This window comes from Hippocampus zosterae, chromosome 9 (genome assembly GCF_025434085.1).
Source record: "Hippocampus zosterae strain Florida chromosome 9, ASM2543408v3, whole genome shotgun sequence".
Classification (NCBI taxonomy): domain Eukaryota; kingdom Metazoa; phylum Chordata; class Actinopteri; order Syngnathiformes; family Syngnathidae; genus Hippocampus; species Hippocampus zosterae.
The window spans coordinates 16,478,689-16,493,264 of NC_067459.1; the positions used below are offsets into that span (position 1 = coordinate 16,478,689).

General features: G+C 42.0%; 3 protein-coding genes across 9 annotated transcripts in view; 1 reads left to right on the forward strand and 2 right to left on the reverse strand.

Moving 5' to 3' along the window:
• Positions 1-185: 185 nt before the first annotated feature.
• Positions 186-4,836, reverse strand: LOC127608215 (activin receptor type-1B-like). 2 transcript variants are annotated; one of them, XM_052077201.1, is made up of 9 exons: positions 4,590-4,831; positions 3,440-3,688; positions 2,608-2,874; positions 2,293-2,523; positions 1,768-1,935; positions 1,522-1,678; positions 1,334-1,458; positions 1,125-1,255; positions 186-648 (listed from the first exon to the last, which is right to left on the reverse strand). In XM_052077201.1, exons 1-9 carry the CDS (start codon positions 4,750-4,752, stop codon positions 523-525), a joined length of 1,617 nt encoding a protein of 538 aa, XP_051933161.1. In that variant the 5' UTR covers positions 4,753-4,831; the 3' UTR covers positions 186-522. The 2 variants fall into 2 exon arrangements, 1 of the variants encoding a protein (XP_051933161.1); XR_007964209.1 differs by lacking the exon at positions 186-648 and having other exon boundaries at positions 1,334-1,474; positions 4,590-4,836.
• The window catches only part of arhgef25b (Rho guanine nucleotide exchange factor (GEF) 25b), a 24,171-nt gene continuing 13,624 nt past the window's right edge, over positions 4,030-14,576 (forward strand). The window contains exons 1-4 of one of the 6 annotated variants that reach the window (XM_052077197.1): positions 4,030-4,284; positions 8,973-9,192; positions 12,701-13,091; positions 13,677-13,768. In XM_052077197.1, the coding sequence (XP_051933157.1) occupies positions 13,720-13,768 (49 nt within the window). In that variant the 5' untranslated portion in view covers positions 4,030-4,284; positions 8,973-9,192; positions 12,701-13,091; positions 13,677-13,719. Of the gene's footprint in view, positions 4,285-8,972; positions 9,193-11,442; positions 13,092-13,665; positions 13,769-14,576 lie in introns of those variants that run through there. The other 5 variants (XM_052077193.1, XM_052077196.1, XM_052077191.1 and 2 more) reach the window with 5 other exon arrangements.
• ankrd33ab (ankyrin repeat domain 33Ab) lies at positions 6,004-9,428 on the reverse strand. The gene is given in 6 exon segments (XM_052077203.1): positions 6,004-6,406; positions 6,408-7,192; positions 8,081-8,221; positions 8,350-8,479; positions 8,919-9,221; positions 9,376-9,428. Coding segments are annotated over 5 exon segments (1,350 nt in total). The 5' UTR covers positions 9,174-9,221; positions 9,376-9,428; the 3' UTR covers positions 6,004-6,367.

Consider the following 14,576-nt stretch of genomic DNA (forward strand, 5'->3'; position numbering starts at 1 on the left):
AGATGAGATTACATTTAAAACAAACAATCCTTGCATTTGTGTGCATGTTGACTAATATGTCTAAAAATGAACCACGATGGCAACACAACGCCGTGTGATGCTGTGGGCAGTGGAGACACTACAACAAGTTCATTATTAACTTGAATACCTGAAGGAAGTTGTCTGCTTCCATTTGCACCCAACGTAAGTGCTTTGCCTCTGAGGACTACTGTGAAACTCCCCATCACCTTACATTTTGACTCTTTTCAAAAAAAAAAAATGTAATCCAGTCACTGTCATCGATTGCTTCAGAGTGCAGGGAAAGTCCAGGGATACTTGTCATGGTGTGTTGAACGGGAACCAGACAGGTTTCTGTGAAGGTGAGGTAGGGTTCATCAGTGCCTTAAAAAAAAAAAAAAAATCGCAAAGCTATTGACTTTGCAGTCATTGTTAAAGTGTCAGCTATTCTCATTGCGTCTGAAGGCTAACTTAAGGATGTGACACTTCCCAGAGGCTCTTTCCTAGTGTTTGGCTACTTTCAGATCAAACTTTAATGTCCTCTTTAACAGAAAGCTGGGACAAGCTCTTTTTGATGCGCAGGGCGGTCAAGCGGGCAGCACCATTGGCGTACCAACACTCTCTCATTATTTTGCCCATAACCCGCAAAGCCTGGAAGAGAAGGAAAAGCAGATTTAAGTCATTTTGGAGAAAACTTTGCCTCCTATGATATACTAGAGTATGTATTCAAATTCCACCGGAACGTGAAAGGGGGAGTTTACAATTACATACAAAAAAAAAGCTAAACTGTCAATATTGACAGTAGAATACAGGGAAACAGTGTTGCCACAGGTACCTTGAAAAAGTAACTTTACTGATTACTTGATTTTAAAAGCAACAGAGTTTCTTAACCGATTACAATCTTAAAATTAACTACCGTAAATTAGTTTACAAGTCACTTTTAGGATCTACATTCAGCAGATAAAGATAACCCTGCTTAGCATAAAAATTAAAACCGGTTTGGCGACAGAATTTGTTTTGTTTTGTTTTTTTTAACCTGTTACAAACTCAAAATAGGGGTATATCTTATAACATAGCTGTCATCAAATTTCAGAAGCCAAACGTTCCGGAATAGCGCATGTCATTACCTCATGGCTCTGCCACCAGTTTGAGATGATGGGTCGTGTGTTTTGGTCACACACCACCTTTTTCATGTCTTCCAGTGAAGGGTCCGAGGGCACCAGGTCGTAGTAGGGCAACTGATATTCTTCAAGGATACCTGCAAGCACAGGACAACACAAAAGTTGTAAGAGCCACTGTTAGCACAGAGCTCGAGTAAAAACACATCTTGTCTGACCTCCACTATTACAGCGGCGCACAATCTCCCAGTAGACCAGCCCCAAAGCGTAGATGTCAGCACATTTGAACGAGTCAAAGTGCCTCATGTTGATTGTCTCGTCCAGAACCTCCGGAGCCATGTACCTGTGAGGACAAAAAACTGATTTTTACCAATAGCCAGAAATCAATTTTCTCTGGCTGTCTCACCTCTTGGTTCCCACTCTTTGGTTGGGAGCGATGTCGATGGTGTCTGTGACAGAATCGTGACGGACGGCTAAACCCAGATCAGCGATGGCACAGGTGCCGTTTTTCTTCACAAGGATGTTCTTGGACTTCAGGTCACGGTGGGCAATGCCCGGCTTGCCTACAAAGTTGGTACATGAACTCGTCAAACTGCAAATGTTCTCCGAAAAGTGCATTTTATCTTCGGGTGGGGGGGGGGGGGGGGTGCACCTTGCGTTCCGAGTATCTCCATGTGCAGATGTGCCAAGCCGCTGGCAGCAGTCAAGGCCAGTTTGATCATCCCTTCAGCTGTGACGGAGTAGCGGTTCAGGTAGTCGAACAGGGAGCCGTATTCGTGGTAGTCTGACACCAACCACAGCTGAGTCCATGTGCCATTGTCTACACCACGACAAACAGTATTCAGTTGTCTTGCTGGGAAATACGGTGGAACCTTCACTCTTCATTTGCGTTTGGTCAAGTATCCAAATGTTAAAAACTTTTTTTTAAAAAAGGTAATATTACTAACAAATGAGGGGGGTACGAAAGTCAACCATTAATGTAAAGTGAGTGTTGGGGGGGAAAAACAAATAAATCACAAAACACAAAATAAGAAGCAAAACTGTGAATTTTTTTTTGATTGTCGATGAACGGAAGTGTCGTTCAGGTATGAATTTGGTTTCCAAATCAGACAGTCTTTGGAGGTTCCATCCATCATCCTCTTTACAAAAGCTCATTGAGACGCAAGCGACGGGGCACCTTTGTTGTCAGCTGCGATGAAGCCCAAGATGTTCTCGTGGCGTATCATGATGGTCTGATAGATTTCAGCCTCGCGGAACCAGGAGCGCTCTTCTCTGGAGGAGAAGATTTTCACCGCCACGTCGCCGCCCCGCCAACGTCCTCGCCACACCTCACCAAATCGCCCCTTTCCGATGACCTCTTGCAGAACAATTGTTCTGGCCACAGTCCTTTGGACAAACAGAGGCAGGCCTGAACAGCACAAAGCCCACCAAAAAAATTGAACAGAGCACATGAAAGTCAGCATGCGGTTCAGTAATTACACTTTGACCCAACCTGAGCCGGAACCAGATGTCGACAGATCGTAAATGAAATCCTGCAGGCTCCTGTCATTTGGCATGTAAAGGTGGTCGCAGGAGGGGTCTTCCACCTCGAGCCTCTGTCGGTGGCTGCAGGCCCCCCGCTGGTACTGACACACAAGCAGGCCGAGCAGCAGCAGCAGACACAGCAGGAGCAGCGGCCCCGCTATCATGGCGACTAGTTCCAGCAGCCCCCACTTCCCACCTGGCCAAAGACCTTCATCGGGGCTTGACTGCGTAGTCACTGAAGAAAATTAATCCGGCATGATTATGGAATGCAATAACTCAGCTAACGTTTATCCTTACTGCTCAGCAAGTTGAACCAAGAGTAATACAAAAGGGTCACAGGCGAACAGGAGCCAATCCCAGCTGTCTTTGGGGACCAATTGCAGGGCGCATATAAATAAACAAACAAACAAAAAAATTATTCACACATTTACTCCTATGGCCAATTTAGAGCAGGGGTGTCCAAACTTTTTAGGGCCGCGTATAGAAAAATGGAAGGATGAAAGGGACACTTTAAAATTGATCAACTTGTGTTTGAATTTTGAGCCATATCTCTTCCTTAATGTGTAGCCTGAACTTCAACTTGAACATTTTTTGCGATTCCACTGTATCCAATTCTGGAGAGCTCTAGTTGGAGTCAAACAAATAAACAAACAAACGGGCACTGATGAAATCATCACATCCCTGGCAGAAGTAATTACATAATCCAGAAGTGAATGTTGAGTGGACTGAGCTGGTTAAGGACACTGTGTTTTTATTTTGTGAGAGTCCACTAAACATGTAAACTTAGATTTTGTTCTCACTAGATGGCACTTTGAGGTCAATGCTGTTGCAGTAGTCGGTATAACAGCAGTGGATGTTGACCAGGCCCTCCGTGCTGCGACAGTAGAAGGGATGTCCGGGTGGTTCAAGTTTGTCTCTGGTGATGCAAGTACGAACGTGCTGCTCTTGACCATCGATGAGCGACGTGGAGGCCATGCAGGCTCCGTCCGTCTCACACCAGAAGCCCGTCGTCCTCTCACACTCCGCAATGGTGCAGTTGCACAGAAGAGCTGTGGGGTTAGATGCAGGCACGATTAAAGACTCGTGTCCAAGAGAGTCACAAGATATGTGTTAATTTTTTTTTTTTTATCAAACTTGGGAGTTCAAACCATCATCATGCGTGACAACACAAGAGACAGCATTAAGTCTTATGAGACTGGCTAGGTGCCACTACATAAAATAAACATTTTTTTATTGATCAATAATCCTTCAGCCAACATGTACTGCCCCAAATGTCATGGAAATTATTTATTTCTTTGAACGTCTCCAAGTAAATAAAAATGTTTAACGGACAGGAACTTAACCAATTTCTATTGAATTAAATTCAATATTCATCCATCACCGCTAAATGACAAATAGCTTTTACGAACAACATGGCTACAGAAAGAGAAGGGCGAGTTTGCCTAGATTAAATTGATTTGGGACTTGCTTGAGACTTGAAGGTTATCATTGTCAATATGACTATTCATGCAAAGCTGTTTTGTATTAATCATTTACGGGTTCCCAAGTATTCAGCACAGTTCTGCGCCACCTAATACTGTTATTTTACACAACGACTTCAACTAGACAGGTCCGATAACGTCAGGAGAAAATACGAGGATGAACGGTAAGAAAACATCACCAAAAATAAACTCTGAACTGGTTGTTGCCGCAACGTGATAACTTCATTTAACGAGGGCAACGTCACAAACTAAGTGGTTTTAAAAACAACTCTACTTCAACCGAAAGATTACACTACTGAAGTGAGTTACAGTCATGGCTTTATTCCAGCGTTAGAATAAAAACAAAAACAAAAAAGAGCGAGCCAATCTTGTGACAAGGCTAGCTCTACTAGCATAATGCTGCTACGAGCAGCGATCGCCACAATGGTTCGCCTTGTTGGTTCGGAGGTGAACGAAAAATGCGACTCACCTTCAGAGCCTCTGTACACGATGAGACAATTGACGAACACTAGCACAATGCGTAAATTCGCCATAACGAATGAAAAAAAAACTGCGCAGCGTTGCACTACATCGGAGCACGTTTTTTGCCCAGTTAGCCAGCTAAAGTGGGATGATGCGAGGACACATGACATGAAATCCTCCTCGAGGCTGTACAAGTTGTACCACACAAATTGTTGAGAAGCATAACAAATAACTATTGCATAGCTCTATCTATCTAGCTATCTAAAAGGGCAAAATAATACATTAAATTCTTCACATTTGAGGATTACTGTCTGGCATCCTCAGTTTTAATGCAAGTTTACTACATATATACAAAATTTACACGTTTTATTTTATTCAGTTAATCATGTATTTGCGAAACAGACGATAAAATAAATGCACATCTTGATAATGATTAATATTCATTAATGTGCTTATGTTTGTCAATATTCAGAGGGGTTGTCACTGACAATTTTAGTGTAGTTCACAAATGAGCACCAGATGTTTTTGCTCGGATCAGATTTTTTTCCCCCGTTGATGTAGATAATTAATTCCCATATTCATTGTATTAATATTTAATTGAGTTTAATGAGACAATTATTCATTCATTCATTCATCTTCCGGACTGCTTGATCCTCACTAGGGTCGCGGGGGGTGCTGGAGCCGATCCCAGCTGTCTCCGGGCAGTAGGCAGGGGACACCCTGAATCGGTTGCCAGCCAATCGCAGGGCACACAGAGACGAACAACCATTCACGCTCACACTCACACCTAGGGACAATTTTAGAGTGTTCAATCAGCCTGCCACGCATGTTTTTGGAATGTGGGAGGAAACCGGAGCACCCGGAGAAAACCCACGCAGACCCGGGGAGAACATGCAAACTCCACACAGGGAGGCCGGAGCTGGAATCGAACCCGGTACCTCTGCACTGTGAAGCCAACGTGCTAACCACTGGACTACCGGGCCGCCCATGAGACAATTATTTGATTCAAATATGTATGAATATTTATTGTCGATGTCTATTTTCCCCCACAAATGTAAAATAATTATCTGTATGTATTTAATACATAAAGGAATTATTTAATTAGATGAATGAAATTTAAAAAAATGAATAAATACAAGACATTGCCCACCCCTCGTGCAGTCTCATGTTTGTGCCTTTTGAATTTATGAGGTAGATGCAATCGATGCCTCGGTGCATAATTTGCACCAAAGAAACTGAATCAGTAGTCATAGGTTTTACATATTGTATCAAAGCTGATAAAAAAAAAAACTAATAACTATCATGTTCTTTAAGAGACTGAAGAAATATTTCCCATAGAAAATAATGCAAATCCAATTTTTCTATTCCACCCTACCCAACAAAAATATTAATGATGATATACTTTAGGAGAAGTATTTTACTACAGTACACCAAAATCAATGCGAAATAAATGTAACTAATGAATGAAATGGACAGATTCACAAGTATTTTGCAATCAATTCTATGCCCTGAAATGACCTGGATGGATTAGACTATCGACAACCATTTTCAACTTCATGAAAATTGAGTAGATGTATGAAAACCGGACAAAACTTTGGCAAAAAAAAAGACAACAACTAGAGCATACGAAAACCGATGTTTCACTGCTTGAACTCCAAACTGTATTTCTCAGCTTATTTGTCTTCATGAATCAATCATGACTGTTTTGAAGCCCCGTGTAGTGATTATTTAAAAAAAGAATAATAATAACTTTGTTTCTGAAATAATAAAGCTTTAGAAATTATGTTAATTTTTGGTCTTTGTGTGGTTGTGTTCTCTTTTTTTTCTCATTTTTTTCTTTCTCCTTTTTCTCCTTCTTCTTTTCTTCCTTGAGCTCCTTATATTTCCACTTTGGTGGTTCTAGGTAGCCTTTCTCTGTCTTCTTCTTCTTCTTTTCTTTCTTTGGCGTGGCCTCTGTCGGTCTGTTGATATTGATCTGGGGGATACATCCCGAAGGGAACACGCTGTTTCTCCTGGCCATACTTCGAGGGATGAACTTGGAGGCGACCTTAGTGGAAGCCAGTGAGAGGATGCTGCCCCTCCTCTCAGCGTCGGCGCAGCAGGTTGTCGCAATGGAGTCAGCCGAGTGGATGGAGGGAATGATGTGTGACACGGAGCCGTTGCTGTGGCACACGGAACTTTCCTCCAGTTCCTTCTCGGAATGTTTCTTCATCAGCTCTGGTACGGCGAGTCGCCTCTTGCCCAATTCAGGGGGACTGGTGGGGCACAGTGGACGACACGCAGTGGAAATGAGGGGGCTGTGGATACTGGTGGTCATCCGTACCATATGGTCCAAAACTCCGTTATCCTCAGGGTCATGAGGAAATCGGAATCCAAATGTGTTCTTAATGTGATGGGAGATTTTTTCCCGGGTGCTTTTTTCCGCCATAGCCTTTGCGACCCTTTCCTTGAGCTCAGGCCACTCCGGGATGTAGCTTTCACAAAACTGCTCAGCTTTTGGCCTCATTTTGAGGCGGCGCAGACGATACAGTGTCTCATAGCGACCTGTTTTTAGCGCCCAGTCCTGAGCGCACTTTCCTCTCGTGGTGTCTGTTACATGAATGTCAGCTCCTACACAAAAAGAGGCATAGAATATCAATGCCATTCATACTTGGCACTATTGGAGTTGTTATTTTTGTCCTTTTATGCCACCATATAGCAAGAAAACATTCTGCAAATGTAAGTTTGTAAAATTAACAATGCACGTCACATTTTGCAAATCGTGTTTCACTGTGTCACTTCACCGATGCTTGTGATACATATAGCACTCCTGACAAGAAAACAACTCCAGCAGTCCAAACCTCAAAATTCGCATAGCTGCCCACTGCCATGAGAGAAATCGGGCCACATTTTTGCCGCCAGCGCTAGTCTAGTTTAAAGTGCAATCTAACTGTGCGCATTGGTGGAATTTTCTTTTTTGGGGGGCGTTTTCGTACATAGGCGCAGCTAGAAAGGGGCACAAGAAGGCGTCATGGTGAAACGGACAGAACACAGTCGACGTCTGGCCAAACGAAGCGGCTCCCCTCATTCCCTTTAAATTCAGTGCAGAGAGAGCTGCACTCTCTCCATGGCGTGTAGACACACGGGATCGATATGTGCAAAGTACATTTATAAGAGATCTCCACTTGTGGCAGAGGTAGAGTTCCTGATCTGAAAATCACTGATTACAGGTGATTTTTTTTCTTGTGATAATATGTTCAGAATGATCCCTTAAACCCGTCTGGCGTCATACTCTGGCGGACAAAGTTAGCTGGCTTAAAATATGAACAGCTCAACAGCCTGGCCAGCTATTCTAGAACTGAACGTTTGGAGGTTAATAGGATAATGGCCAGGTTTCAAAAAAGATCTCTGTCATCATAGTTGAAAAGCTCCTGTGTGAGAGTCTTGTTGCAAATGGTGCCTTGATATAAAGATCAGAAAATGTGAACTTAATCTTCATCGTGAAATTATCTCACATACCGGCCATCACGAGCGCAGCAACAACGTCATCGCGGCCCGTCATTGCAGCTTTGATGAGGGCTGTGAAGCCACGGCAGTCTTTTATTTCTGTGTCTATTCCCGGGTAATAGTTTAGAAGGTACATGACCGAGTTCACGTGACCTGAGGATTAAAAGAAAAAGCATCAGTCTGAAGTACTTAAACAATATTTGACTATATATAGGGAGAGGCGGACATTGTTGGGATGACAAATTTCTCTGGCTGCAATGTAGGGTTTAGTTGTGACCTACCTGCTTGGGATGCAATCATCAGTGCTGTGTTGCCTTCGTTGTCCTGATGGTTGATGTCTATGTAGGGGCAGGTATTAAGACCATATATAATGTCTATGAATCCTTTGCAGCAAGCCACCATCAAGCCATTCTGTTGAACGTAGTTTACAGGAACATGATAAATGGACGTCTGGTCAAGCAATTTAGATGCTGCTATGAATCTGTTGAAGTCCACTTTAAAGCTTTTTCTGAACAGCTATAGTCATATTTTAAGAACGTGCATCCAACGATTTTTGTGGAAAACATTTGCACTTGCCGGGCTTTTGGAGCACCCCTGGGATGTTTGTATTTTCTAGGATGATCTAATCCTCTTGGAATGGGGTGGTGAGAGGAATTTTTAGGTTTTGCTATTATCAATCATGTAGTGCTTCAGGTGGTGTTTTATACCGTCCACTCATATTTCTTTTCTGAAGTCTATGTGTGCATCTTCTAGGAAACATGAGTTGAAACTCAACAACTGAACGGAATAACATCCCAGTAGCCGAAATCCGTAACATGTCTTCTCTATCACGCCCGAACATGAGCCTTACCCAGTTATTGATGTCCAAGTCCATGACCTCTTCCCTTGTCACCCCTCTCTCCAGAACCCTGCGCAGAGAGGCCAGGTCATTACGGGCGCATGCTTGGTACAGCGTGCATGCCGTTGACCCGTCGGATGTCTCCGGCGTGTAGTCTGGCAGCACAGAGTCGTCGGACAGGATGCTGTCTGAGTCCCAACCCGACGGAGACCCGTCCTCATCATCGGGGCCTGCACCCAAGTGAGGGTCCTGTGCCGCGGTGGCCATTTTCCACCAGCAGAGTCAGGTGAAATGACGTCTATCCTCTGGTTACATCTAACAGGGAATCACAGACGGGATGGAATAATGTAGCCAAGGTGAAAGAAAACCATTACAATTCGATCGCGACGTCTAAAACACTCATGAAATGGTTTGTTTACGAAGAAAGTGGCAGCAAGAGTCCACCGGTCAGAGATTATGGCTGTATTACCTGGCCGTCATGGGGTGGGTGGCGCCATGTGAGGGCCCTCACAGTTAAGTAACTGGATCAGGAATTAAATGACTTGCTGAGCGCACACGCCAGCTAAATAAGGAATAACCCCGCACCTCAGAATAACCTCTGTCACGTGGGGCGTCCGTCAACAGCATCTATCTATCTGTCTGTCTAGCTAGCTAGCTAGCTACCTAATGTAAAGTTTGACTTGACTTCGTTCTGTGACAATTATGTCCTTGTTCGTTTTTATATTTCCGACAGTCTTCTATGTTTGATGGACTGTACCAAGCGCAACACTGCTGAAAACAGGCCATTGTTAGATTTTAGTCATGTTAAGATGTTTATTTTTTTCATACCATTTCATGTGTTACTGCTTGTTTAGGTTCTGTATTTTTTTGTCTAGTCCAGTAGACTGTTTGTTCAAATTTTAAACTGTGAACTAATTTGTGATTCTGTTCTACATATACTTTACTTATCACATACAGGAAAACAACCAGTCAGCGTCTATAGAAAACATACCAAAAATAGAACAGGTTATAAAACGTTAAGATGGTTTGTATTTAGGCTGAGCCGTTCAAAAGACTGACCACTGGACAAAGTTACCTCGTATCTTGAAAATTGTATTTAATCAGGGCAAAAATACGTGCTCGTCCCTAAAACTGCTGGATTAAAAATAACCCGACATGGGTTAATTGGGTCCCGCAACGTACTGCCAAAGTTGAACCACCCCACCCAGGAGTTATAGTAGACCAGCATAGCTGGGTTAAAAATGGTGAATTGAAGACGTCTTTTCTAACACTAAAAATATTTGTACCTGTAATATAATGTTGTTGATCAAATTCAAACCCATCAGCCTGTACCCCAAAAAATATTAATTAATTATCGATTTATGATCAAACATATTTTTTGATCACAGATTTTTTTCATCACTTTTTTAAGAGCAAATTAATGAAATTGGATATTTTCTGATAATCTCTCATCAATCACTGCATCATAACCAACAACTTTGCATTTAATCTTTGTCTCAATGCTGTGAAAATAGTGTCCTACAATTTGTGATTTCTGATGAAAATGTGTGTAAAAAATATCTCCCATTGTGCAATCTTTTTTGTTGTTGTAAAGAGGACATGAATGAGTCAACAATTTGGAGTTACGTAAATTGGTCAAGCAAGACCAAAGGAATCTCACGAATTGACTGTCACGCACAGTGCTGGATTAATCCCGCCAGTGAGAACCAACACGCTCCCAACAAATGGGACCGAACAGCGAAAGGCTGTGTTGGGTGACGTCGTGCGTAAGATCCACCACAAGATGGCGAACTTTGCCAGACACACAGAATGCAGCCCTCATCAGCCCTTGTGTCATGTTGAGAGAGAGAGAGAGAGAGAGAGGGAGAGAGAGAGATTATCAATGTACAGTATACAAATCACACATATACACACGAGAGAGAGATTTTATATACAGTATATATATGTATGTATGTGTGTGTGTGTGCAAACAACGACAGGCTGTGTTGGGTGACGTCGTGCGTAAAATCCACCACAAGATGGCGAATTTTGCCAGAATGTAGCCTCCATCAGCCCTTGTGTCATGTTGAGAGAGATTATAAATATAGATGTGTTTATTCATTCATTCATTCATTCATCTTCCGAGCCGCTTGATCCTCACTAGGGTCGCGGGGGGTGCTGGAGCCTATCCCAGCTGTCTTTGGGCAGTAGGCGGGGGACACCCTGAATCGGTTGCCAGCCAATCGCAGGGCACACAGAAACGAACAACCTCACTCACACTCACGCCTAGGGACAATTTAGAGTGTTCAATCAGCCTCCCACGCATGTTTTTGGAATGTGGGAGGAAACCGGAGCACCCGGAGAAAACCCACGCAAGCCCGGGGAGAACATGCAAACTCCACACAGGGAGGCCGGAGCTGGAATCGAACCCAGTACCTCTGCACTGTGAAGCCGACGTGCTAACCACTGGACCACCGGGCCGCTAGATGTGTTTATATATATATATATATATATATATATATATATATTATATACACGCACACAAGGCTCAAAATAAATATTTTCTCTTTGCGGAACAGTTTTGCGATCCTATGAATTCATATGAGGAGGAACAATTTTTGTGGAGCATTTTTAATATATTCATCTGTTGGCTTGTTTTTCCTTATTCTGTAGAGTAGCAAACTGCATTTTCTTGTTGAGAGGCTAAACTAAATTGATTTAAAACGCAAGATGTACTGTAATCTATGGTAATTTTGTCCTGTAATACACCCAACAGATATGACTGTTTCCTCGCTCCCCATTCTTCGCATCTGCTCTTTTGTCTTAGATTTTTTTTTGTAGTTTTTATTTCACCACGCTGTGTGTCTGTTCATGCTTTTGCTGCTGTTATGTGTCGCTTAGTAAGGAGCAATTTCACAAAGTCGCCACACGAGTAGCCAGCCGAAGCTTGTTACTAGCTCGTGGGCGCTACTCGACACAGTAGTTGGAAGAAACGCGCGAACATCCACGGTCAAGCGAAACTTTTTGGGACCGCGGTTGATGATTGGTCTCGCTATTATTCAATGTGATTTGATAATGCGAAAGATACTAATTTTGCCTTTTTAACTGCAGTGAAAACCCGTTTATTTTGAGACTTGATAATATACATACAGCGCCTTCATGGGCTGTAAAGAGAAGGAGAACATGAAAAGAGAATAAGTTAAAAAATGGGGAAAAACAACATGTTGGGGTTTTTTTAAGCCCAAGTGCCTGTTATGGGTTGATTGGATGTACCGGTAATTACATTTAGGAATGATAAATGTTACTTGAATATCAGTATAGTTAATAAAGATAAAAAATGTCAACTTGTCCCTGGGAATTCCATTATTTCCTATGGGAAAGTTTGTTGTGAAACCCGAGTCAGAGGTTACAATGTACAGGGAAAATGAGTCCCATCCATTTTTTTCATTGACAAAGTAGAATGGACTTGGATCATTGCCTTATCTGACATCTGGATTTAAGAAGCGCTACCTCTAACCTTTATCCTCCTTTCTTGCCCTGCTCCTGTTAGATGGGTGAAAACAACATGGTAGGGTGAAAAAAAAGTACCTTTACAACACATGCGACTGAAATGTTAATTTTCCAAATTGGTTAAAATCTGAAGTTTCGTTTTCGGGCGTTTAGTGTGTTTTTACGTTTTTATACACAGTCTGTGAATGTTTGTAGAAAACAAATATGAGAAAAGTGTGAAATCACTCAGGGAGCTGTAAACTGTCACTGTAACCACTTTTTCGATAAATGTTCATGACGATAGTTATTCAGCTTTTCTGAGACAGTTCAAAGGCCTGCTGTGGGAATGAGCCCATGGGACTCGTGGGACGTGGCTGTGGGCCTGTCTGGACACATCAAACCCCCTCCCTCCCCTCCTATCTGGAGTTGTTTGAGGAGCGATCCCTCTGCATCTGACCAGCTGTCCGCATGTGTCCAGAAGAAGAAAGCTTCTGTTCTTTTGTTCTCCTGGAGTGAAAGCCAAACACACTGACTGACATGTTTGTCTAACACTTCCCTTGTCCATTTCCAGAGGATACAAGGAATGAGGAAGATCTGGAGATGAAGAGGGAACATTGATTCATGAGGAGGACAAGAGCACGAGGTGAACAATGAAGAATTTGGCAAAAATACAAGGGAGGACGGAACAACTGAAGCGACACAAGGTTGAAAAATTGAGTATTTCGTTATGTAAATGATGTGAAATTTAAATCATTCATTTTCTAAATCTAACTGCTGCTTATGCTTTTTTATTTCTTTTTTTGCTTTAGAAATTTGCTTTCGCAAATCTTGCCCTTACACCAAATTCGTTGATATGTATGTTGTGATTATTTTCTTATTGTGCTGTACTTTGGAAGTAACTCTTGACATTTGTAACTAACTCAAAGATTTGATAATATTCTTACACACCTTTCGGTCATACTTTCAATTCATGTCCTACATCCAAGTTTGTTTTCTCTCTTTTATTGTTGCTTTGGAAATCATGCTAGCTTTCCATTTCGCTTTTCTAATTGTGGTGTTAAGTTTAGTGCAATCAGAGAAATTCCGCTGATAAGATAAGAAACCACTCAAACTGAAGCAAAATTAGCAGAGCGAAAAGTGTGACTAGGGATTAAAAAAACATTTAAATGTGACATTTTGAGCCTAATCTCCACATCAATTTATTTATCCCTTGAACTAGTCAACATTTCTCAAGCACTATAAATGTAAACAAAGCCATTTGTGCAGGTTTGACACGCATACTTTGTGTAAGATTTCAGAAAGCAGCAAACAGATACTGTTGACTGACAGTAATCAACATACTAAGATGGAATTCAAGTGGGCCAGGAGGTTCAGCGTGGCTGCAGGATGGAAAGGTAACAAACCAAAATAATAATAACTATCATAAAGTGTGTATTTGAGTCTTTGATAATAATAATTAACGATCATATTTAATTGAATTGATGTTTAAGTCACAAACACTTTAACGACTATTGGCCCTATTGTCCTCTTCTTCTCAAATCAGAATTCATGGAAATTCGTGACAAGCAAATATAAATACTATCGTTGTTTTAAGAAGGTATTTGGTGACAAAAGGGAAAAAAGAGAATTGGGTAATACAGCTAACAAAGTGAAGCAAACATTCCCCTAATAAAATTGAAGTGGGACACTTTATGATCAAGTTGAGAGTTTAGCTGCCCCCCCTCACACCGACCCCCTCCCCCTCTCAATTTTGACCACATGATTAAATATTGAATGTTATATAGGTTATAGTCATTTATAGTTTATCTTGTGGGCGCGAATCCAACACACTCCAATTGATTAGCACTCATGTTGTGCTGATCAAGCACATTTATAATAAAAGTTTATTATTCTCACTGGTGAATAAAAATCTGAATCTTTTTCTTCAGTGACTATTTCCATGTTTGGGTTCATGCGAGTATATGTGTATTGGAATCACACTAGCGGCTGCCATATGATCGGACAGCTGTACTCGGAAGATCATCCAGTCATGAATACTTAATCTTGGTTTTGAGATTAAATCTGACCGCCTCCGTCCTGCCATTTTATATCACTGTTGATATTTCCACCTGTTGGTGGTTCTTTGCTACCTGTAGTCACAAAAGTCTACATGTGTGTCTACATGTGTTGCTGCAAGAGTGGTACATTCGGATTCATTAACTC